The sequence below is a fragment of the Zosterops lateralis genome (assembly GCF_965231275.1).
Source record: "Zosterops lateralis genome assembly, chromosome: 5".
Taxonomy (NCBI): domain Eukaryota; kingdom Metazoa; phylum Chordata; class Aves; order Passeriformes; family Zosteropidae; genus Zosterops; species Zosterops lateralis.
The window spans coordinates 72,232,769-72,257,767 of record NC_139766.1 but is presented as its reverse complement, the minus strand read 5'-3'; the positions used below and the strand labels follow the sequence as shown (position 1 = coordinate 72,257,767).

The following is a 24,999-nucleotide window of genomic DNA, read 5'->3' as shown; positions in this document are numbered from 1 at the left end:
TTCAGAAGGTGAGAAGGATCTCAAAAAAAGTGTTGAGAGCTTCATGTGTCAAGAAGTTGCAAATAAATATTTGCCAAGGGGTGCTAGGACTGAAGTGTTTCTCAGTAAGCTGGAGGCAGCTGGTCTGATGGAAAGCTTTGTCCTTGAAATTTGTTTTGCAGGGTCATGTGAAAGTGGTGCGTTACCTGGTGAAAGAGGTAAATCAGTTCCCGTCCGACTCAGAGTGCATGAGATACATAGCAACCATTACTGATAAGGTAAGAGGGGAGGAAAGGAAATGCTTGAGAAAGAACAGTGTTGTGTCTCAGCTCCAGAGACAGTGTTATGAATTTTCTTTAGCTCATTGGCCACGCAGCTTTCAGCCAGAGCACAAGTCCCGGTGGAGTTTTTGTGGAAAAACAGCAGGAAATGAGAACACGTGGCACTTTGTATTCAATGTACTTTGTCATTTCAGGAGATGCTGAAGAAGTGCCACCTGTGTATGGAGTCAATTGTTCAAGCCAAAGATAGACAGGCTGCTGAAGCCAACAAAAATGCAAGCATTCTGCTAGAGGAACTGGACTTGGAGAAGGCAAGTGGAAAGAGCTGCAGCTGGGAATATTTCTCTCTTAAAATTCCAATTTCACATTCCTTCAAGATGATAAGGTCGGTAAAAGTAATTACCGGGGTATAGGAGTGTGTGTAATCATCATAATTGGAGTGTCTAGAGCTGAGCATCTTTTTGTTCAGGTAATCTTTGAACTTTGCTATGATTCAGAGACATTGGATCAGGAAATGCTGATACAACTATTTTCTCTGTACCAAAAGAAAGATTTTCCAGTATTGTACCAAAAAAAGGATTTCTGAATATGAATTGTCAAAAAAATGAGCGCGGCATTTTCTAGTCATACTCATATGGATCTTAGGTCTAAACCCTATTTTGTCTCCTAAATATTAAAAAAATAAATTAATTTACTAAAAAACGTAGTAATGTAGTAGAAATAAAACAGAAAAGTCCAAGGAAATAAAAAGCATTCGGATTTCTTTAAATGCATGGAACATCTTGTAATGCTGTTCCATGTGCTTGACTTGCAGCTAAGGGAAGAAAGCAGGAGACTGGCTCTGGCTGCCAAAAGAGAGAAGAGAAAAGAGAAAAGGAGGAAGAAAAAAGAAGAACAAAGGCGAAAACTAGAAGAAATAGAAGCAAAAAATAAAGAGAATTTTGAACTTCAAGCTGCTCAGGAGAAAGAGAAGTTAAAAGCTGAAGGTGAGTACTACAATTATTCCAAGAAAAGAATGAAATTCAGTATGAGGCTGGTATGACATCTGTGATAGATTCACGGATGTCCCATAGTCAAGTGTTTTGTGTGTTTCTTGGAGCTTTGTAAAAAAGTTAGTCCTAAAGTTGTTTGATTGGACAAGTGTGATTTGGAAAGCAAAATATACTCAGGTTTCCTCAAACCAGCTAAATTACTCCTGCTTTTTTTTACTCTTTTATCAGATGATCCCGAGGTCCCAATGGAGCCCCCCAGTGCTACCACCACCACCACCATAGGTATATCTGCAACCTGGACAACATTAGCAGGTTCTCATGGGAAGAGGAATAACACTATCACCACAACAAGCTCCAAGAGGAAAAACAGGAAAAACAAAGTAACTCCTGATAATGTTCAGATTATATTTGATGATCAGCTTCCAATTTCCTATAGCCAACCTGAGAAGGTGAATGGGGAATCCAAGAGCAGCAGCACTAGTGAGAGTGGTGACAGTGACAATATGAGGATCTCCAGCTGTAGTGATGAGAGCAGCAATAGCAACAGCAGCCACAAAAGTGACAATCATTCCTCCACAGCTGTCACTAACACTCAGAGCAACAAAAAGCAACCATCAGTGCTCGTCACTTGTCCAAAGGATGAAAGGAAAGCAGTCCCTGGCAAGTCATCCATCAAGTAAGTTCCTGTGACCATGTATGCAAAGTGCAAGTCATCCTTTTTTCCTCCCCCATATAATGACAGCAATAATTCCTTTTGCAGGTTGTCCGAAGTCATGAATGAAGTGACAAGTAATTCCTTGTCTACTTGCACAAAATCTGCTCCTTCTCCCCTTTCTTCTCCAAATGGAAAGCTAACCATTGCTAGTCCTAAACGTGGTCAGAAAAGGGAAGAAGGTTGGAAGGAAGTTGTGAGAAGGTAAGCACAATAATTCCCCTAATTCCCTTTGATGCTGTCCTTTGTGTAGCCTTCCTTGGAGTTCCTGAATGACCTTCTTAGTGGGTTTGAGATCTCATAAAGTTGCTGCTGCATGGGTTGAATCAAAAAATATGGTGTTCTTTTGACCAGCCTGCCCACAGCTTCTTGCCATGGAAGTGTTTCCTACTTAATGTTGTTTATTTTTTATATAGATCCAAGAAGGTTTCTGTTCCATCAACTGTGATTTCCAGAGTTATTGGCAGAGGAGGATGTAACATCAACGCTATCCGGGAATGCACGGGAGCGCATATAGACATTGACAAACAGAAGGATAAAACTGGAGACCGAATAATCACAATAAGGTGAGCAGGATCCTGCATTGGCAGCAGCTCTGTTCTGTGGCTATCTTCTCTTGTAGAATGTTTGTCTGCATAGGAAAATTAAAGGCTTGATCTGGTTGTTCCTTGGAAGATCCCTTGAAAGCAGGGGAGATGAATGGGGTGGGGAAACAGAATTTACAACCACTAGTAGGTACAAAAGACAGCTTCTGAGATAAGGTGAAACACAAATGTTGAGATTCTATGTTTGGGTTTGTTAATCTATGGTGAAATATGAAGGAATATTTAGGGAAGTAAGTATTTTATCCATGTGAGTTTTTTTGGGATTTGTAGTATTCATCTTGAACTTTTTGAGTAATTGTCCGCAGCAGGACTGTGCCAAGCTCAGTTTTTGGATAGAGTGTTATTTTCCTGTTTGTGTTAGGGTGATAGAAGGTAGGCTGGATCGAGTGTGGGAGGTCTTTGACTATAGTATGTGTAAATGCATTACATGCACTTTCCTTGTCCTTCTTTTTTGTAGAGGTGGCACAGAATCAACCAGGCAGGCCACACAGCTGATCAATGCTCTGATTAAGGATCCAGATAAGGAAATCGATGAACTTATTCCAAAGAACCGTTTGAAAAGTTCAACTGTAAATTCCAAAATAGGGTCCTCAACACCTGCCACCACTACAGCTGCTAACAGTTCTCTCGTGGGCATCAAAGTGACCACCGTAGCTGCTTCGTCAACATCTCAGACGGCCTCCACGCTCACCGTGCCTGCAATCTCCTCAGCATCCACTCACAAAAGCATCAAGAACCCCGTGAACAACGTGCGGCCTGGTTTCCAAGTCTCTCTTCCGTTGGCGTATCCTCCTCCGCAGTTTGCACACGCGCTCCTCGCCGCTCAGACCTTTCAGCAGATCCGTCCACCTCGGCTGCCCATGACGCACTTTGGAGGCACCTTCCCCCCGGCTCAGTCCACGTGGGGTCCATTTCCTGTCAGGCCGCTGAGCCCTGCCAGAGCCACAAACTCGCCGAAACCTCACATGGTGCCTCGCCATAACAGCCAGAACAGCAGCGGTTCTCAGGTGAATTCAGTAAGTTCTTTGACGACGAGTCCCACGGCAACGACGACTTCAGTGGCTTCTACTATGCCTGGATCTTCAGCGAGCGGCAACCCAAGCTCTCCTTCGGTCAGGAGGCAGCTGTTCGTTACGGTGGTGAAGACGTCCAATGCCACCACCACCACCGTAACAACCACGGCGAGCAACACGAGCACAGCGCCCACCAACACCACATATCCAACTCCTACTGCCAAAGAACACTACCCTGCATCTTCTCCCTCATCTCCTTCTCCTCCTGTGCAGCCGGCAGGCATCTCCAGGAGCAGTCCTCCCGACTGCGCAGCAGCCTCTCCCAATAAAGGTGCACCTCCGTCTGAGCCGGAAGCAGGGAGCCCACCTGTGGTGGATGCAGGCAGCTCGACCAGCAGCAGGCAGCCCAATCCTGGGACCAGCAGCTCCTCTGTGCATCCTGCTCATCAGCAGCCCCCGGGAGCACCTCTGCCAGAGGCCAGGGCCCCTCTCCAGCAACCTCAGGTTCCTGCACCAGATCCTCGCATGGTTGTGCCTCCAAATTTAGCAGCGACGAGCTCATCTGCTCCCGCGGTAGGCTCGAGCAATGCTCCGATGACCTACCCCATGTCCCAGGCATCGATGGGGTCTGCTCAGCCCACAGCCAAGATGGAAACCCCAGCCATCAGACCACCGGTCCACGGAACCGGCAGCGTCCCCAAGAATCCAGCTCCTGTGCAAAACTCCTCTGTCGCAGTCCTCAACGTTAACCACATCAAAAGGCCCCACAGTGTTCCTTCTTCGGTGCAGCTTCCTTCTACCTTAAGTACACAAAGTGCTTCTCAGAATTCAGCCCACTCGGCAAACAAGCCCATGGGGAACAACTTCAGTGCTACTCTGCCTTTTGGGCCCTTTAGTACATTGTTTGAGAACAGCCCCACGTCTGCTCATGCCTTCTGGGGTGGGTCTGTCGTTTCCTCTCAGTCAACACCAGAGTCCATGCTATCAGTAAAGTCCTCATTTTTGCCAAATTCAGATCCGTTACATCAGTCTGATACTTCCAAAGCCCCAGGTTTTAGGCCACCGTTACAGAGGCCAGCTCCAAGTCCCTCAGGTAAGTCTCTGGCTTGTGTCCGTACCATAATAATACAGTTTATTCTTGTGTTTTTTAAGCAAGTTGAGTTCATTTTGAGTGCCCTGTCAAATCTAGTAACTGTTTGGCAGCTGATGGGCTTGATAGAATAGGGGTTTTGCCATTCCAGCCTGTTCCTCTCCAATAGCTGAGATAATAAAACACTCTTATTTCCATCTCCCTTTCCTACCAGATAGTGACTCTTCTAGTTTTAATACCTTGGCTTGAGGCTGCAGAAAAATATGCAGCATCTTCCAAGGGTTAGGATGGTAAAAAAGGGTGGTTTTGATATCAACTTGTAAGTTACAAGAGTTATGTTCTCTTAATTACTAAATTTGATCCAAAAAATGTAATTTCCTTGACTGCCTGATTTTTTTTAGTGAGATGTTGAGGTTTCTGCCCAAAACAGAGGCCAGGGAGTTGTCACAGAACCTGTTACTTTCAGAAAGTACATAAATAGTTTGGACCATCTCTGCCTGTTTTTGTAGGACCTCTCAGGTGTTAAGGGATTGAGAGATACAACAGCACCTTTTTTCCTATTTTGTGAATATGATGATGTTGAATTTTTTCATCCTGATTGACTAGTCAGCATTTTGATTATGGCCCTGTATGCCCCTAAGATACACAGATCCCTAAGATTGTATTTTTCCCTTTCTTCATTGAAGAGGACATGAAGGGAGCAATAGTTTTTATATTTTAATACCTTGGCTAATAGATGACATTTGACGTTACTGAAATAAGAACCATTCTTGTTTTAGATATACAGCACAACTGCCACATACTGAATAGATTTGCAGAGTGTGAAGCCTAATACTCCAGTTTCCTTTGGAAAATTGTAACACATCCCCCTAAAGATGGATTGGATAATCCATCCGTTTTCCTTTTTATTTCCAGTTGTGCCCATTTTCTCTTGTAGGTATTGTCAGTATGGATTCTCCCTATGCTTCTGTAACACCTTCTTCTACACACCTGGGGACCTTTGCCTCGAACCTGTCAGGAGGGCAGATCTATGCACCCGGGACGCCGCTGGGTGGAGCGCCTGCAGCTGCTAATTTTAACAGACAGCATTTTTCCCCTCTTAGTTTATTGCCTCCATGTTCATCAGCATCAAATGGTGAGCTCTGGTCAGCAGGAAGCTGCTGAGAAGCTGCTGTATGAATAAAATCGCCTGTAAGGAATTCTGGGAGAAAATCCTGAGGGCAGGTTCTGGTACCTTCCTCTAATTTTGACCCCTGCAGTTAGGAGTTTTTTGGACAGAAAACAAACAAGCTGTTGAGTGCTGGCTTATTTAGGGAAATGTGTTAGTCTGTTTTATTGGTAAAAACAAAGACAAAAAACCCTCTCAGGGAACAAATCAAAAAGAAGAAGAAAAAACAAACCCAACAAAAACATGGGTTTATGTGGGCTTATTTGAGCTCTGATTTAGGATCTAATCCTCAAATCCTGTGTTGCTGATAGACAGTGATGCTTAGTTAAGGTTTTGAGCTGTGTGTCCACCAGTGGCTGAGCTGCTAAGGCCTAATAAGCATTTTATATAAAAAGCTGTATCAGTGGTGAGCATTTCTGTGATCTGGAAATAAATTATCCTCAGATGGATGAATCTGGCATTAGCCATCTCCCTGTTGGCAGTTGTTGGACATTGAAGGATAGGTTTGTGGGATCTGGCTGCCATCATTTAATGCTCCTGTTGCTCTCCTTGCAGAATCTCCTGCTCAGTCTGTGTCCTCTGGAGTACGAGCACCCTCTCCCACCCCTTCGGCAGTGTCCTTGGGATCAGAAAAACCCAGTAACGTTTCTCAGGACAGAAAAGTTCCTGTTCCTATTGGGACTGAACGGTCTGCACGTATTAGACAAACTGGAACATCTCCTTCTGTAATTGGGAGCAACTTGGCTGCCCCAGTGGGACATAGTGGGATCTGGTCCTTCGAAGGTATAGGTGGCAGTCAAGGTATGTGTTGTTCATAGATGCACTTGAATTGATCACACTGTCATGTTTGCCAAACTTATCTTCAGCTCAGGAGGGTGCAGAAGTGAGTGCCTCAAAACACAGAAGTGTTCTTTCCAAAGGATTTGGAGCAAGGAGTTCTCTTAGCCTTCCTGTCCACTTCAGAGTTTTACAAGGTTTCTGAAACCCTCAGGGGTTTTGAAACGTCCTGGCTGTGAAGATTTGGTACTCCAATTAAGAGCAGAAAAAATTTAAACAGGGTTTCCAGGGATGAACACAGTGAGTGAGGATCATTGAATTTAGGAAGAGAGGAAATTAGGGTGTCACAAAATAGCTCTCTGGTGTTTTTTGTTGATAAAGAGGTTATTTGTGCAGTAGGAGTAAATACTCAATTTGTAGCTAAGGTAGAACTTTTTGTGCTGAGCATGGTGCTTTTATAAAGTGATAATATTCCATGTTGGGGTTTGCTTTGATCTTTTCAACCATTTGCCTTCTACTAGCACAAGGCTCTTGGCTCTCCTGGAGTCACACAGAATTTAGTATTTCAGAATTTATTAACAATTTCAGTTAGTGATGTCACAGCTTTTCTTACCAAACTTGTCAGGAGTCTTGGAAGCAATTTCTGGGAGACTGATGAACTTTTTTCATATTGATTGGGGGTTTTTTTGTGGGGAGTTGATCTTTAGTTTCTTTAGGTTTTTTTGCTTGGGATGGGAGGGTTATGAGTATTGAGACTGTTGGATTGGACCTCTGGATGCCCTGTCAGCCTTCTGCACAAAATGAAGTTTGCTGTGAGTTCTGCCTGTATTGCTCAGGGGTTTATTCAGTCTGCTCTGGAAAACCTGCAAGTATTGGAACTGCTCCACCTCTCAGAGCAATCTGTTCTGCTCCTTGACTGAGTCCAGACAGCTGAAGGTTTTAACTGATTGGTTGTGCTGGAATTTTTCACCAAATGCAGCCCTTTTTTTTTACTTCACTAGTGGTCTTTTCCCAGATAAAGCTTTAGAAATTCACTATTTATTTGCATTGTGTGCCTGTAAAAGCTGTTCTTTGTGCCTGTCTTGGCTTTTGGCATGCTGCTTTCCTTCTGCTTTGGTCAACTACTTCAGCATTTTGATTTTCAGTTCACAATGGGATTGGCTCTTCTCTACCTGAGTATTAGGGTGCCTCAGAAATGTTTCTCTACCCCTTCTCCAAGTACAATTTTCTTACGTTTTGTTTTGAGGATTGGATTTTTGGATGTCTGGGGTTTGAACTGTAGCACCAATACCAAGCTGCCTCTGATGAATTCGCAGAATTAGGACATGAGCACATGTGTGCAGCTGGTCATTTTCTGGGTTTTTTTTTTGCATGGATACTTCTATGTCCCTTAGAATATTAAATAATTAATGGAAGAAGGGTAGTGAAGTAGAACAAATAGTCTTCATAGTATACATAACCTTTCTACAGCACCAAAGGCACGAGGAATTGAGGTTTTTGGAGGATCTGAGATTTTTGGAGGAGGAAGAGTTAGCCCAAATTCCAGCTTTGCTGTTGAAATGGAGGAAAGTTGCAGAGGCAACACTCTGGTTGTAGGTAACTGTCCCAAAGTCCTGGCAGTGGCTCAGGGTTCTTGGCCTGGGGGCTGCAGGTGCCATTCCTGATGTTCTCCATCCCATATGCTCCTGAGCTCTAGTGCAGGTGGAAGCCTGAGAGCTGCAGGCAGGCAAACTTGGAGGCTGGGAAGCAGGCAGTCAGGGATGTTGTGGATAATACCGTGTCTCTGTGCTGTCAGATAAAGTGGACTGGTGTCACAGCGGAATGGGGAGCCACATGATCCACAGGCCCATGTCTGATCCCGGCGTGTTCTCGCACCAAGCCATGGAGAGAGACAGCACGGGAATTGTAACGCCTTCTGGTACATTCCATCAGCCCGTCCCTGCAGGATACATGGACTTCCCAAAAGTAGGGGTAATGACCTCCTTGGCCCCCATATGCAGCATGAATCCCTTTCTGTCTGTGCAGTAGTAATAGCATTCATGAAAACATCCTGACTGTTGGTTTTCCTTCCCCTCAGGGAATGCCTTTTTCTGTGTATGGGAACGCCATAATTCCTCCTGTAGCCCCCATCACAGATGGTACCGGAGGCCCCATCTTTAACGGGCCTCATGCTGCTGACCCATCTTGGAACTCGCTGATAAAGATGGTTTCAAATTCCACAGAAAACAACGGGCCTCAGACGGTAACTGCTCTGGTTTTTTGCACTCTGTTTTACTCAAAATGTATCATGATTCCTAACTGTGCACTTGTGCATTGGGGAAAAGAAATCTTGGGGCAGAATTTCATAGGAAAAGTCAATTTATGTGCTGTTAAACTTTCCCTTCCCAAGCAGGGAACACAGCAACAGGACTGCTTCTGGGCTCTGCAGTATAGGATGTTGTGACTGTGTTAGGAGCACATGGAGGAAGGGCATAAGGCAGCTCTTTAGGAAGGGAATAAGTATCCCTTTGCTGCTCTGATCTTGCCTGACTTGTCCACTAAGTATAATTTAGGCAGAGGGATTAATTCCCCTAAACCTCTTGTTCATGCTCAGGAACTAATACTATAATGGAACATCAGTAGCTCTGGTTAGATTATGTCCTGTGATTATGTTTAATTAGACAGTGATCCCTGTTACACTGTTACTAAATAAGGATGTTTCTGGGCTTAATTTGCTTGGGAATGATCCAAGCCATGGGGAGCAGCTCCCAGATCTGGTAGGCCATAGGTGTGAGGGAGAGGGGGTTTTGCCACAGTTCAGGTATTGCTCTAACGTGGCTTCTCATCCCTGCGAGGTGATTTCTGCTTTAATGAGGAAACTTTGTCCCCTAAAGAAAGCTTTACTTGGTTAGACTTGGGATTCCCCAGATCTGAAGGTGTTAGGTAAGGTGGCAGAAATCAAGTTCTTGTTTGTCTGAACTTAAGGTCAAAAGGAAAGCAAGTCCCTTGCTCTGGGGGCGGAGGGATTCAGGAACTGGGCTTGCAAATCATTCGCTGCACACCCAGTGTCCTATTAATTTTACTGTCCTGTCCTGGAGAGGAAAAACTGTGAGCCCTGCAGTGTCTCTGTGAGCCGTGCCCTGCTAGGAGCAGCCCAAAGCACAGAGTTAACGCAGGTTTCTCTTGCAGGTGTGGACTGGAACTTGGACACCTCACATGAACAGCGTGCATATGAACCAACTGGGCTGAGTGGGATCAACATGCTGGCCTTGAGATTCCTTTTTTTGCAGAGGAAACCACAATTGGCAGAAACAGTTTGTGCTCCCAGATCATTCTACTGATGTGCTTGACTGAAGTGTGTAGGCTTTTTGCAGAAGAACTTACTAACTGACCTTTTTCTGTGAACATTGTGACCGCCCATTCCCCACCATCATCCATCATATGTTTCAACTTAGTTAGACTTTCTTTTTTCCTTTCCTCCTCTTCTTCTTCTTTTTTTTTTTTTTTTTTTTTTTTTTACGTAACTTTCTGTTGAAGCTGTTCTTTGGCTGGTTGGTTTTAGTACTGTAAACTGCTTCTGAGCAAACACAGAAATTTAGCAAAATTATGTAAACTTGATCCTGAAGTTTTAGAATGGCAAATAAATGTACAATTGTTTACATAACAAATGGCTAAGCAGAAAGTAAATTTCAATATGTCAGTTATAGAGGCTCTACTTTATGTAGACTTAAATTAATGTGAGATATGTACCTTCATATTCAGAAATCTGGATGTTTCCTTCATACATTAAACTATTAATAAGCATAACTTTTCTATTTGTGTAATTTGAGTAAGTTATAAAAAGAAAAACACCCCAGGCTTTTTCAGAGGGTGTTTTCCAAATGTGTGTTGAATTTTTTTGAGAATACATGCATTGTCTATTTGACATTTGAGGAGAGCTTCCCTGCTGAAGGCTCCAGAGGCAAATTTGTTCCAGAATAAGGCCCATGAAGGTTTATTTGGACAAGGTTTATTTCCCCAAGTGGGAATTCTGGTATACATTGTCAGGAGCTGTCACCTTGTGGACAGCAGTGGCAAGAGGTGAAGGAGGGTAGGTCCTGTGAGGCCAGGCTGGGTGAGCAGTGGCACAGATACAGTCAGGTTCTTGTAGAGTTCCCTTACATTTAAAGGATATCTGCAGCTCAGATTTAAGAAGTAATACTTGGTTTTATTATGCTCCCTCCTTTGAAAACCAAGAGAACACCTCAGCTGGTCACAGAAACTATTGCCTTTTAACTATTAGGATATTTGAGGTGTCCACAAACCTTTTGCATACCCAGGGCCTCATATACCTGCCCTTAGGTGCTGCTCTGAGTAAAAGCAGGTTTCTTTTTCCAGTTGTCTGATCTCCTGAAATACATCCTGTGAAGATCTGGTGGTAGCAAAATAGATCCCAAAGTGAGGAACTGCTCAGGAAGTGGTTTGAAACTCTTTATCACACCTTATTGTGGTGTGGGTGAGTCCCCTTCCCCTCTGCTACAATCATTTGCTGCAGGCTTTAGTGCTGTTGAGGGTTATTAATTATTAATCCCACTGAGAAATAGTATTTATTACAGCCATGAATTCCAGAGTATTTTGTTGACCTGACAGTTTAATCCATGCCTGAGGTAGTAAACAGGCCTGATGCTGTGGCACTAGGCTGGGCATGGGAGATCCTGGGTGGGGGGAATTGGACCATTTTTATTCCCAGATTATTTTTTTTCCCCCCACAACATAATGTATTTTATTCGTCCAATAAACCAAGGAATATACTCTTTTGGGATTGGCCAGGTGCTGCTTATTTGGGAAAAGGGAACAGAACCAGGGTTAGGACAAATGTGGAGAGGAAGAGAACACAGTCCAGAGGTGTATGGTCAAAGGGGTATTTTGACCTCTCCTTGCCACAGAAGGGCTAAGGAGGCAATCCAGAACCTGGCTGGGTAGAAGAATACTGCTGATGTGGAATGATGAGGTGTTTGTTAATGATTCATTACTCTTGAATATAATTTTCAGGCTGAGAGAGTTGGGGCCGTTCAGCCTGGGGAAGAGGAGGTTGTTGTGGGTTCCTCATAGCAGCCTTCAGTATCTGAAGTGAGCCCAAGAGGGACTCCTTGTCAGGGACTGTGGTGACAGGACAAGAAGTAATGGGTACAAATGGAAAAAGGGGAAATTTGGCTAGCTATTGGGAAGAAATACTTGCTAGAAGAGGGGCGAGACACTGGGTCAACCTTGGCAGGGCTCAGCCAGTTTGGATAAGACATTGAACCTTCACGCAGGGTTTGGACAACACTCCTAGCCTGTGGTGTGATCCTTGGGGATGCCCTGCGCAAGGCCAGGTGTGGAGCACCCTGATCCTCGCGGTTCCTTTCCAGCTCTACACGTTCTGTGCTGCGCTGGGAGGTATCCCTGCCCACGGCAGGAGGGGTTGAGACTGTTCTAAGCTGCATTCCAGGCCTGTACCGGTCCGGTTACAGCACAACGCAGGTGCCGGAGTCAGCAGTCGCTCCCCCCGCCCTCGCTGCCCTTCCCGTGCCCTCAGCCGCCATGGCGGCCGCGGGGCGGCGCGCTGCGACGGCGCGCGGGCCGCGCATGCGCCCCAGAGGAAGGAGCCGTCGGCATGTGGCGGCTCGCGCGGGCGGGCGCGCGGGTCCCGCCGGCCCTGGCGGCGGCGGCGGGAGCGGGGCCGGGGCCGGGCGGCCACGGCGGCCCCGAGGGCTGGTACGAGTGGGCGGCGCGGTCCGCGCCCGTGCACTGGGCCGAGGGCGGGCTGGCGGTGCTGCAGGAGGCCACCGGGCTGCCCTGCTGGGCCGCCATCGCCGGCGGGGCCGCCGTGCTGCGCACTGCCGTCACCCTCCCGCTGGCCGCGCAGCAGGGCCGGCTGCTGGCCAAGGTGGGAGCGCTGAGGGGGCTTTGAGGGAAGGGCTGATGGAGGGGCTGAGGGGGCCGCGGAATAAACATTACAATTCTTTTATTGAAACGGGTTTGGGGGCGTTTGGGGCTTTGTTAAGGAATTTCGTTACATTTTGTGCTTTTTTAGGTTGCAAAAGTGAGCGTCTACTGTGCTCTCGCGTAACAGCGTCTCTTATGCTGTGGGTAGTGACTTTGTTCACTTCCAAGTTGTGTCCTCGTGGCCTTTATTTTATTACTCTTTATTTTATTTCTCTATATATTATATATTTCTATATGTATTATTTATATATTTCTGTATTTCATGTATAGCACAGTATATTTATATATTACATGCAGTATATTGTAAATAATATATTCTGTAATATATATTGTCTATTAATAGTTTTTAACATTGTCATTTATTTATTTTTATGATTGAAGTGGCATTAAAGGTGTGTCTTTTTAAGTGAAGTAGCTGATTACAGGTGCTGAGTGCAGGTAAAAAGATACTTGTTAAGAATTGTCCTGATTTCAGCTATGATAGAAATAATTTTCTACTTAAAAAGGTATAAAATCTAAAAAGAGTAGATTTCTGTCTTCATTTCATGCAGTAGTAAGAGAGTAGCTTTGATTGTTACTGTGACCACTTGTCACTGTTACCTTCACATAGTTATTTTGTTTCAAGATGAAAGGTGCTCACTGATGTTGAACAAGACATTGACAAGATGTCCCTCACTTTACTACCTGTACAGGTGTTAAACTACAGAGGTAATTAATATGCTTGATGCCTGTGCTGGTGTTAAATCATAGAAGGGTAATTATTGCATGTAACACCCATAGAGGTATTAAATTATACGGTGGCAGTGTGTATGTTTAATTCCTGTACAGATATTAAATTTTACAGTGGTAATTAGTAAGTTTAATACTTGTTCAGGTATTGAATTACCAGGGGTAACTAATAACAGAGGTGAGGAGAGGAAGCAATTGTTACCTGCCCCTGTGCCCAAACATTTCTCCTTTTCTTTAGCTAGCTGGAAAACCTGCAGCCTGAGATTAAGGAACTTGCCAAGTGCCTTCGCTATGAAGTTTCAGTGCGGGGAAAGCAGCTGGGCTGGTCTGAAAAGGTGGCCAGGTATGAGGGGGATTGTGCACGCCTCCTGAATCCATTCTGGAGTGAGGCATGGCAGGAAGGAAGATCCCACAAACAACACCTTTGCAGCAAGACCCTGCCATTGCCCAGAGCTTAGATTTTCTTTCCCCGCCTACGATGTCTTTGTTTATTCTATTCTCTTTCAGATGCTGTACCCATCTCAAAGCTCTAAACTTTGGGTTTTTTTCTCTCCAAAAAGGCTCCACTTCAGCAGGAACATGCGGAAGGTCGTTACGGAGCTGTACGTGCGGGACAACTGCCACCCCTTCAAGGCCACCCTGCTGCTGTGGGTGCAGATCCCCATGTGGATGTGCGTGTCCCTGGCTCTGCGCAACTGCAGCGTCGGTGCCCTGGGCTCAGCAGGTGCTGCACCTGCATCTTCTCTTACTGCTGCTTTTTATTCACTTGCTGCTTCCGCAGACACCTTGTTGGTAAAAGAATGCAATGTCCTGAGCTTGATGTATGAGCTGATATAAAAACGGTCAGCTGCTAAGGTTTTAAACTCAATATAGTTTCAACTTAATCTAATTAATTAATACTAATAATAGGTAATTAATGTAGTTAGAAATGAGTTTTCAGCTTAACATAATCTGGTAACTCTCTTTAGCAAGTAATATTACATGTGCCACAGCACACTCACTTTTAATCTGTATTTTTTTCCTTCCATGTGAAATGCTGTAGACAAGGTGAATGTGTGAGCATCTTTTAAATAAAAAAAAATTATATACTGATCTTTTAGGCAAGAGTTTATAGTTCTTTTAAGCAAAAATGTAGCTAGTTATACAGTTACTAAGAAAAATACAATTTTTTCAAAATCAAGAAATTAACACTGTAGGTTACTGCATTTTCATTTTCCTCATTGACTTGTAAAATATTTGAGATGGAAGCATTTTTTTATTGCAGATTTACCAATCTGTGGCTGTCATGAGCTAAGCTGGGTCTCAGCTTGTATCTCTCACTTTTCTTACCTACATTGGTAGCAGAGCATTAAACCAAGGATTTCTGCTTTAATCATACTTACCATGCAGATAAAACATACCTAGAAACTTGGGTCTGTGATTGAGCACATGATACAGTTCTGGCTCATTTGAGACAGCAAATCATACTGAATTCTGTGTTCTGTTCAAATTTTTCCTGTAGTACAAGAGCAGTTTTCCTCGGGAGGAGCACTGTGGTTTACAGACCTCACGGCACCTGATTCCACGTGGATTTTGCCAGTTTCCCTGGGGCTGGTGAATTTGCTGGTGGTGGAGGTATGTTGGTGGAGTAAACCAGCAACAGTGACTACAAAGGGCTAACACATAAAGGTGGCTGCAGATCATCACTGCTTTAAATGCACTAGGCAGAAGTGAAACATAATCTGTTTGCTCTGTGTATTTTAATGTGGGTGTCTTTTGTTCAGAGACCTCCAGGTCGGAGGTAACGTGTCATATCTACTTGAGCTTCAGTAATATTTAGTCTTGACTACAGTTTCTTTTAGAATGCTGCTCTAATGGTGTTAACCCTCAGTATGGCTGTTCAAAAAAGCTTGTTTATAACTGAGTTTCTCCTCTTTCAGATCTTTTCTTCCCAAAAAAAAATGCAAGTTTCCCATTTCCAGAAGCTTGTTACAAACTTCTTCCGCCTGGTGTCCGTGGTGATGGTCCCTCTTGCTGCCACAGTGCCCTCTGTAAGTACCGAGGTGACCTCTGGGATGTCACCTCTGACTGGTCTGTTCTGGTGCTTAAAGGACAATCCGAAGGCCTCACGTGTTTTATATTTCTACTGCTGTGTGCTTAAAAAAAAATAAATCAGATGTTCTGTCTATTGTATGTTTAAATCTTGTTGCCTTTGGAATATTTTTGTTCAAGGAGGAAGACTTTGCAAATTTGAAAGAAGTTAATGTCCTTCATGTAGTCTGCAAAAGGAGAGGAAAGCTTTATGTAAAGACACATAGGCAAATGCTTGTTAACTGGAAACCAGTGTAGATCTTAAATTAGGGAAATTTCTATGTCTTTGTTCAAACACTTCACGTTTTTACCAGGTTTTCTACTGCAGAGTATTCTTAGCAAAAACATAGTGTCTGGTTGTTTGGCTCAATTACAGTTTCAAATACAGACGTTGAAGCAAGTTTAATATGAATTCATTTAAGAAGTGTCAAGCCCCAGTGTAGATGGCACTTTTCCCCAGAAGAGTTGAGACAGACAGTTACATTTCACATGGAAGCCATTATTGCAAATGAGAGGAGGAGTGTTTTAGGTGAGTCATTTTTATCAATACCTGGGAGTAACCCACAGCTGTGGTCCAGGAGGAGTTGCCTAAAGTGTGTTTCCCTTGCCTCCAGGGAGCTGAGCTGTGCTTGTCTTGTTGCAGTCCATGGCGCTGTACTGGCTGTCCTCGAGCCTCGTGGGACTCTCCCACAACCTCCTGCTGCGTTCTCCCACCTTCCGCCGGCTGTGCTGCATTCCAAGGACCAAATCCGACTCAGATACTCCTTACAGGGACATCGTGGCTGCCTTGGCTACCAAATACAGCTTTAAGTAACAACACCACTGAACTCCAGAAAGAGCTGTTTCAGGAATGAAGTAGTGCTGTTTTAGTGAGATGTACTTATTTGCTGTATATTTATTTTCCAAATAAAACACTGGCTGGCCATAAAGAAGGATTGGTCAGCAAAAATGTGTCTATACTGGGAAGCTTTGTTTGAAGGGCGGTCGTTTTGCAGTTGAAATAGTCCAGAACTCCAGGTTTGTCTCCTGAATTATCATAAGAAATTTGGCATGTGGGAGTGAAATAAAACTGTGACTCATATACAGTGACTCTTTTTTACTCCAAGTCCTGAAGGTAAAGAGATTTGGAGGTTTTTTGTTAAAATGATCAGGAAGTCATTTGCTTTTAACTTTTTAAAAGATTCCAGGCTACTACTGTGATGTAAACTTACAAAAATTCACAGAAGCAGAATTTTTAATGCAGACTTGGAAGCATTTATTTGAATTGTTTTGATAGCCTAGTAGGACTTTACAGATAGGGCTGAGATACACTCTCTGACTAAAATCAGCATTTTAGAAGAAAAAGTGCAGATGTCATTGTACTAATGACACTGCACTTCACCTGTGGGGATGTTTCACTGAAGTCTTTCACTGTTTTCACTGCTAGGAGTCTCAGAACATCAGTGTTACAGTTATATCTGGATGCTGCCAGGATATTCTTATGCCAAAAAAACTCCCCAAAAGAGGTCTGAAACTGAAGGTAAAGCAGCCAAAAGCATCTCATCTAATGGTGTCTAACAATTCAAAATCCACAGGTAAGGAGATCAGAAGGTATATGATAAAGCCCTTTCTGGGTCTGCATTATAGGTAGGATAATGTTCTAGATTTTTAAAGGGTCTTACAGATTTTTCTGAATGAATATCGTCATTTTCCCTCATCTGAAGTTGTTGGAAAAAGACTTTGCAAAGGGGTGTGAATTTTTGTCTGGGAAGCCAGTGGTAGAGGGAGCTGGTGCTCCATGCAGTGCTGAGGAAAGTCACCTCTCCTTCCTCTGCAGTCTCACCAGAGAGGGGCTCATGTTCCCAACGTGTTCACGCTTCAGGAACAGGGCAAGCTGACAACGGCTGTGTCTTATGGGTAGTAAAAAAATAACACGAAATTTCTTGGGAAGCATAAAGAGGGCTGTGAAACTGGTCACTGAAAAAAATGCCTCACAGCTCTGTCAGGACTCCTTATGTTCAATGCAGGAAACTGGCTTTGTTAGATTTGCAGTTCTCCATTTATTTATGTTTATTTTACACTCCTTTTACCTTATAAAATTACACCCAAGACCTGCCAGTGCCTGTTAAAAGAGCATAAGGTTCCTCCAGTGAGTATTTGGTGGTGGATTTCTCACAGCATTATTCTAGGTCTGGAAGAGGCTTGTTGGAACACTACATATACTTAGGAGGGAGCTTAAGCTTAAGGAACTGAAGTCCAGCAAGTACAAGTTCCCAGAAGGGGTTCTCTTCTGGCAGAACTCAAAAGTGCTGAAATATCCTGGCTGGATAATATGTTTCATTCTCTATCTTGAAGATGCAGTGTGAACTTCCAGAACAGGGCTGTGATGCTTGTTATCTTTGGTGGTTGTGCCCTGGAAAAAGACATTGTTTACCCAAAAGCTTACCTCTGTTCTCAGACATAGAAATGACTTTGTTCAAATACATTGTCTGACCTAAAATCCTTGTCTCCATGTTTGATGCTGTTTCTAGGAAAAAGGATTGGAGCTTTGCTATTTGCCTTTTTATGGTAATGTAATTATTTTGTTGTCAGTCCATGTTGATGCGACAAAGATGGAGCAAAGATGCATATGATGCTGTGTGTTGGGTTGATTGACTCCTTCTTGACTGTGGAAGAGCCAAGGGAGATTTCTGGAAAAGAAATAAATTTTAAAAACCCCAACATTACCCCATTGCTGTGTTCTCTGAGAAACCCAATTGAAGTGTCTTTAAAAAGCTTGTACAATATTCTTTGTGAATGGCACTTTATTATTTAAGTAATGTGATCTATAGCTCTGGCTTAACTGTGTCTCTGCCTCTCCTGTTTGCTTCCTGTTCTGGCTTTGCTGAAAACAAAGAAATTGTAAGTAAATTAGCAAAATCCAGTAGTGATAAAAGAATTGTGGTTTTAGAAAGGAGGGCAGTTTCCTTCCTAACTTCCCTCTGATTATTAGGCTGAAATACTGTAGGTGAGGTAAGTTGGCCCCCTGTCCCATTCAGGAATGAAATGTCAGTATGATCTAACACTTTTTATAGGGTGCTGGAGGGAATGCTGCTGTCTCCCAGAGAATTTGACACCTTGCAAGTCCACCTGGTTGTTCTTTGGGGTTGTTTTAGTGGGGAATCCAAATTCTTCATCCAAAGCTCAATTACTAGGGTGGATTCCTTGAAGTGCAAGAATTTTTTTCCCGGCCTAAGTGTCATTTTTGGCGCAGTTCCATGGTTTCTGGAAAGAAAAGGTGTCGAAGTACTGTTGAGTGCGCTACTGTACACATGGGGGTGCTCCAGCTCCTGTCAGCTGTAGAGTTGCCAGGTTCTAAAATCCGGGACAGACAGGCAAACATTGGACTAAAACATTTTTCCTCCTCTGTCTTTCATCTTGCTGCTGTTTCAGAACTTAATCAGGCTGTCCTTTACAGTGTACACTTCTTTTCCACCTCGCTGCCATGTCCCTTTGAAGTAACCCAGTGTTCAACACTGCTGAGCTCAAAAATAATGGAAAGAACTCGCTTGCTGCTCCCTCTTTGTGGCTGAGGCTGCCCAACGGAAGCAGGCAGGTGTCGGAACAATCCCTGGTTGTCTTTGCAAAGCCCTCCGTTCGTGCAGCCATGTGGCCAGCTGGCAGCAGGACTCTTTTTTTCACTTGATATTATTAACTTACCTATATTTAATTAATCTGACTGATTTCTATTGGTAAATAAGGTATTCTTCATTCCTTTGAAGCTCAGCTAAAAGCAACAGCACCTGCTGCTTTTCTGAGTGAGGTGTTTTGCTCTGTTTTCTAAGTTTTAGGGATCACAAAAAAATTCAGAATAAGGGGTTGGTGCTCTAAATCAATGGCACCTTGATGATTTTGATCCAGTTTTACTGCACACAACTCTGGTATTATGGGTTCTGGGTTTGGGTAGGGATATTTAAAGAAGCCTGTGTAAATTAGGTTCATCATTAAGGTGAGTGCACACATCCATATGTTCCTTTATTTAAGGAGTTGAGCTTCATTTGTCAAGGTACATATTCAGAATTTGCCTTAATTAACTATGCAGTTGGAATAATGGTAAAAAACTTTTTTAGCCTGTTTTACTTAATATAATCCCCTACCTTTGTTTGAAAGCAGCAAAGAAGAGACCACTATCGCCTTATTTGTAAGGAATGGGCTTCTTGGAGGAAATCTTCCAGCTCCCAGAATCCCTGGTACACAAATCCCTCATGAAAAAAAGGAGTACTGTGCTATATACTCTGAGGCTTAATATTACCTGGCCTTTTCAGGCCTGGAGTGAGGTAGGGAAAGAGTTTCCCTGTGCCAAGTACCCGGCCTTCCTGCAGGGAAATCACACTCCTATATTCACGCTTGAGCAGTAGAAAGATGGGTTTGGTCCTTCTTGTTGTGAACAGCTGAGAATTTGGGATGCTGTCACAAGCTTGATTTTGGCTTTACAAGTCCAAGGCTCAAATGTGTGAAATGGAGGGGACAGAGAGGTTGAAAAGCCACTTGGAATGTCAGTGGCTACCACACAGGCTGTAACGGGAAGAATGTTAATTGGAAACAAATGCCAGCCTTCAGCATCGTCCATTCCTGAGGAAAAGGGCCTTGCAGATTCAGGAGTTTAGGCCTGAATATATTTGTCTTGAGTTTTCTGGGGAACTGTTGGTCAGTGGAGTGCAGTTGTTGCAGAAGGGGTGGAACACAAACCTGTGGTAAATGATGGATCTGTGGAAGCACAAGAGGGCAAACAGGTCTTTGGATTGTAGTTAAAATGTGCTCTTGCAGCCAAGTAAAGTAAGCCAAGAAGTGCTTTTCCACTCTTGTGTTTTAAGATGACTTGGGATGGGCCAAGAGTCTTCAGGGAGAGACATGGTAAGTTTTGAAATACTTAAACTTGACCAGGGGAGATCATCTGCTTGGCTTTAGTCCTCCTTCCTATTTGAGGGTGGTGATGGATTCCCATTTGTCCTTGTGTGTGTTTTTCACTTTGGGAATGTGTTTAGGAAGATGGCAGACTGTGAACTTTTTCTGACAGGATAGCATTTAAAATATGGATTTCCTGGAAGTTTTGGAAAGCTGGATTTGATTTGAGAGGTCTAGTGGAGGTACCAGAACACTTAAGTGCAATGATTTTCTTTCAGCACCTGAGTTTGAACAGAAAACTGACCTCTGTCCTGCTGACAGAGGTTTATCAAGTGTACCTTAGTGGGAGCTGCTGCAGGCAGAGAACACATTTTTCTGGACGAATTCCTGACCTTGAGCCCTTTCTGTCTAGAAAATAAATGATAAAATCTTCTACTGGGGGAAATCAGTTGCTCAGAAATGTATCTAATAAAATATAGATAGTGGCTGTACTCTCTAGGCACATTATTTCTGCTTTGAGGAAGAGTTGGAGATTGAAAGTTGGCAGACAGCAACTTTTTGGAGGTTTCATATCAAGGTAGGCTAAACCTTGTGGGTAGAACTAAAAGGATTTTAGTTTAGATATGCTTTAGAATTCAAGTTCTTTGTGCATTTTGTTAAAGTCCAGCTGGCCGCATAATGAAACAAGATATTTTTTGTGAAGAGTCTGTAAAGAGGTACTTGATACTCACTCAGCTGTTTGGAAATATTTCTGTTTCTTATTTTCAGGAATTTCTTTAATGCATTGCCAGAGTTACAGTTGAGCACTAGGCCCTTATTAACTTTTGTAAGTGCAGAGGGTGCAGCTTTGTCAGAAGGGAAATGGGGAGGGACTGGAAGTGGGTCCACTGATTCCCAAGTGGGGCCATTTGCCAAGAGTCCCTGATTTTCCTCTGTAATTGCTGTGCATTTAATGGTTTTTATTTCATTACTGCCTAAGTGCTTGCTCCAGAGTGCAACTGATAATTCTGTTGTATTTTACAAAGTAAACAAGCTCAGATTAATTTGCTAATAAAAGCTTTGCTAGTCTTGCATTTTTCTACTTTAAATGCCCTTGCTAGAAGGCTGAGAGATAAGCTTTGTTTGGAGATATTTAGAGTCATGATTTCAGCAATAAGTCCCCAGAGACTGACTATGCACATGACAGCAATTTTTAAAAAAATATATGCTGACCTTTTCCCCTTCAGATGCAGATTGTTTAGAGTGAACTAATTGTAGAAGTTGGAAGAAAATAGGAGCAGTGATGCTTTAAACTGCTTTAATGCAGCATACCTTTACAGTGAGAGCTGGTCCTGCAGATAACTCCAGTTGCCAGTGCTGTGTTTTAGTTATTTCCCAGTGTTTCCCATTGCTGCAGCATGGTGATGTTGATATGAGCATGTCAAAGTTGAGCAGAGTGGAGCTGACAGACTGCGAGAGCTTGGAGCTCTGGCATGTGTGCTTTTCCAGTGCTGCCAGCTCCCCAGGGATTGGATCCAAAATAAGAATAGTCTGGCTCAGGTGTGAGTTTCTAGATCATGTTATCTGCTGTCACAAGCTGTTTGCTCTTGTGGCAATGCAAAATTCGGATTGATGATGTTGGTGGAAAATCAGACTGAAATTTGGGAGGTGCTGAACTGCAGAAGTGAGGCCTTGACTGCTAAACAGATTCTAAAACTGCTAAAGATAGGAAATACTGAATATAGAGAAAAGTAACTCCATTATTCTGGCCAAATGAAATCTGTTTGATGCTTTAGCCTTTTATAATATTTCCTCCCAGGTTCTGTGAGGTGAGAGGACGTTCTAAAGCTGTTAAATAATTCAGAACACGGATTTGTGGTTCAGGGCTGAGCTGAACCGTGTGTTCCTGTGCTGTCAATCTGTGGATTTGGGTTGGTTTGTCTTTGCTCATTGCTCTTTGGATGGCATCACCGGGACTTGCTGTGGGCTAAAATTTTTCCAAATTTTGCCCAAGTGTGTTGATTTTTATGCTTCATTTGAGTGAATCCATCTAAATTCATCCTTTCAGAGAGTCTCTGAAGCCTCAAACCTGCTGCTGCCAGCAGGAATTCTGTGACTGATTTCAGTGGAATAAAGATCTCATTCTTTTCTCCATTTTCTTCCTCCTGTGAGTAGAATGATACAAAGATTGTTTCTTTCTTTTATCCCTTTGCTTATGCCACGATTTGGACACATACAAAGAACACGTCTCCTGCTTTATCTGTAAAATGACTGTCAAAAATACTGAAATGATTTAGCAACAAACACTTGTTTCTCCCCATAGTGTATGGGTTATGGCTAAGCATTCCAGCATGCATGGTAGGATCCTTTCTGACTGCTTCCATCTAAATATTTCTGGTTTATGGAAGGAAGCTGAGCAAATAAACTGCTCCTCATCATAGGTCTCTCCAAGTTCAGAATATCCTTCAAACTGCAAAAGAAAAGCTCTGAGAGGTCAATTGTGTGGGCTCTGTCTGAAGTTTGTCACTGATTAAACCCCCACAACTTATTTTATGTACCTTTTTTTTTTTTTTTTTTTTTTTTTTTTTTTTGGGTGTGGGGGAACAAGCCTAATTGCGATTCCAAGCTTGCAGCCTTTGTTGCCTTTTATTACTAAAATTTGATGTTGGAATGCTGAATATCTTTGTAAATCCAAGGATTTACCACCCCAAAGGCTTGATTCTCATGCCATAAAAGCTTTGTGTAGGGAAGTATAAACAAAACTGATTAAGGAATTTTGAAATGCAGGTTTTATTTATGGGTTTTGTGCTCCTTCACACCCTGAGGACAGCCATAAAGCAGGTTTTTCTATTACATGTCATAGGAGTTCACTGAACCCCAGAAACAACAGGACCTGACTCCTAAGAGCTGTTTTCTTGAGTGCAGAAGACATTTCTTCTCTAAGGAGTTTACTCAGGAACCTCATTAGTGTTATATGTGACATGAATTCACCTCCTGAGACATGTAATGATCACGCTGGATCAGTGCATCTGGATGAATGCAAGATTCTTTAATAACCAGGTACAAGTTGGTTTTTATAGAATTATACTTTTTTATTTAAAGAGTACATGAATGTCTGTATCCAGATGCAAAGAGGATATGTGACATAAGGATGTACATTTTTTTGTCAAAACCAGCTAAAATCTCCTTCTTTGCAGAGCTGAGTATTTAAACTGCAGAATTGAAGGTGTCAGAACAGTTTTCTTCATGCCTGTGTATAACTGTGTCACGGTGCACTCTTAAATGGCCACAGACAGTTTCATTCCTGGTAGCAGTGCCTCAGTGCATGGGATAATGAATGTTCAGAGGGTTGTGGACTGCATGAGGCTCTTGAATATGCTATAGGAGATGAAGTTGAAATGAGATCCTGTTTGGGGTTCTAGGATGGCTTTCCTAATGCTCTCTGCCTTACTTGAGGATCAATAGGTTGTTAGGGAGCAATCTGGCCCTTAAGCATTATATTCTTGCCTTAAACTGCTCCCATCCGCTTTATTTTCATCTTCTAGGAGAAATCAGTGTGGTGTAGATATACTGTCTAGATGCTGGCGGCTGCTCATCACGAGCTTCTTGGGCTCATTTAGACCCAAACAGGAAATGTTAACTTGCCATTAGGAGTTTTTTTTGTGCTGTTCATAGAAAAGTCCAATGCACTCTCGGCTAAATGTTTCATTTGCTGTGGGAATTTGCTTTGGCTGATGCAGTTTTTAAGACCTGTTGGTTCATTCAGAGGTTGAGGAACATTTATGTAAGAGAGTCCTCAATAACATTGCTTTAACTTGGCAAGTTGAAAAAGCACAGCACCATTTTTTTCTCCTCTTTGGAGAAAATTTTTTGGATCCTCTTGATTTTCAAAGAGTAAAATTCCTTTTAAAGTCTGGATACAGCATCATGTAAAGGTAGAGATAGGCAGTATGGACTAATTTCCATTGATCACCCTATCTCCCTATCAATGAGGGTTATCCCAAACCCCAGCACACTAGGTTTTCAGGTAGACAGAGGTGTGATAAATGTGACATTGGGGTAAAAATTCGTGAAGAGAAATATAGAAATCTATGCTTTATTGGTGTTGGTATAAAAATATGAAAAAGGTATGGTCTGTTTAAAATCCTTCCCAAGTCAGGCGGCTGCTTGTGTAGCAACCGCTTCTCAGCCCGAGACAAAAAGCAGGACGAGGGCCATCAAGGTGGACAAAGAAGTTAGCCATCCAAGATAAGGATCGGCATCATACCCAGATGAAGAATTTCCTCTCTGGAGGAAGAAAAATTCCTCTCCGGAGTCTACGCACCTATGCAATCAGGGACTGGCTAGCATGATCCGCATGTGAAAAGAACCTTCCCGTATCGCTATTTGCAAAGCTCGACGAATCCGGGAAATCCATTCAATGTTGTATTTGGGCTCTTTGTTGGACTATGCCCCACACCTGTTTTGCCTCGGGATACGAAAAACCCTATAAAACCCCAAGCTGCAGTCCGCTCCGTGTGGATTTGGGAAAATCTGTACCTTAGGGTGCAGATCCCGGTCCACCCAGCGCTGCGCTGCCTGTCCTATTTTGATTTTTCTCTTTGTTGGTGATTGGGATCGCTTTTCTAATAAATTGCTTTTTGATATTAATCTGATTTTGCTATTGCATTTATAACAGAGGTAAGATTTGGCTAAGCTTCCATACTCCACCTTTCTGCTGTTGGGATTTTTCATGCATCCAGACATGGCAGATGTGAGGGAAGGCTCTGTGTTCTCTGTGTGTAGCTGCTTCTCT

The 24,999-nt window shown here is 43.2% G+C and overlaps 2 protein-coding genes across 7 annotated transcripts in view; both read left to right on the top strand.

Moving 5' to 3' along the window:
- Positions 1–10,404, top strand: part of ANKRD17 (ankyrin repeat domain 17) — a 70,027-nt gene extending 59,623 nt beyond the window's left edge. For 5 of the 6 annotated variants that reach the window (XM_083861784.1, XM_083861789.1, XM_083861788.1 and 2 more), the window contains 12 exons: positions 162–257; positions 455–571; positions 1,075–1,246; positions 1,481–1,928; positions 2,013–2,168; positions 2,381–2,530; positions 3,027–4,675; positions 5,610–5,807; positions 6,396–6,641; positions 8,413–8,588; positions 8,695–8,859; positions 9,786–10,404. In XM_083861784.1, coding sequence (XP_083717910.1) covers positions 162–257; positions 455–571; positions 1,075–1,246; positions 1,481–1,928; positions 2,013–2,168; positions 2,381–2,530; positions 3,027–4,675; positions 5,610–5,807; positions 6,396–6,641; positions 8,413–8,588; positions 8,695–8,859; positions 9,786–9,845 — 3,633 coding nt within the window. In that variant the 3' untranslated portion in view covers positions 9,846–10,404. The remainder of the gene's footprint in view (positions 1–161; positions 258–454; positions 572–1,074; positions 1,247–1,480; positions 1,929–2,012; positions 2,169–2,380; positions 2,531–3,026; positions 4,676–5,609; positions 5,808–6,395; positions 6,642–8,412; positions 8,589–8,694; positions 8,860–9,785) is intronic. The other variant, XM_083861787.1, reaches the window with a different exon arrangement.
- A 1,827-nt stretch (positions 10,405–12,231) lies between these two features.
- Positions 12,232–18,184, top strand: COX18 (cytochrome c oxidase assembly factor COX18; the record flags this gene model as incomplete). The annotated part of the gene is made up of 6 exons (XM_083862327.1): positions 12,232–12,504; positions 13,535–13,635; positions 13,853–14,016; positions 14,794–14,906; positions 15,212–15,322; positions 16,006–18,184. 6 exons carry the CDS (start codon positions 12,232–12,234, stop codon positions 16,174–16,176), a joined length of 933 nt encoding a protein of 310 aa, XP_083718453.1. The 3' UTR covers positions 16,177–18,184.
- Positions 18,185–24,999: the final 6,815 nt, after the last annotated feature.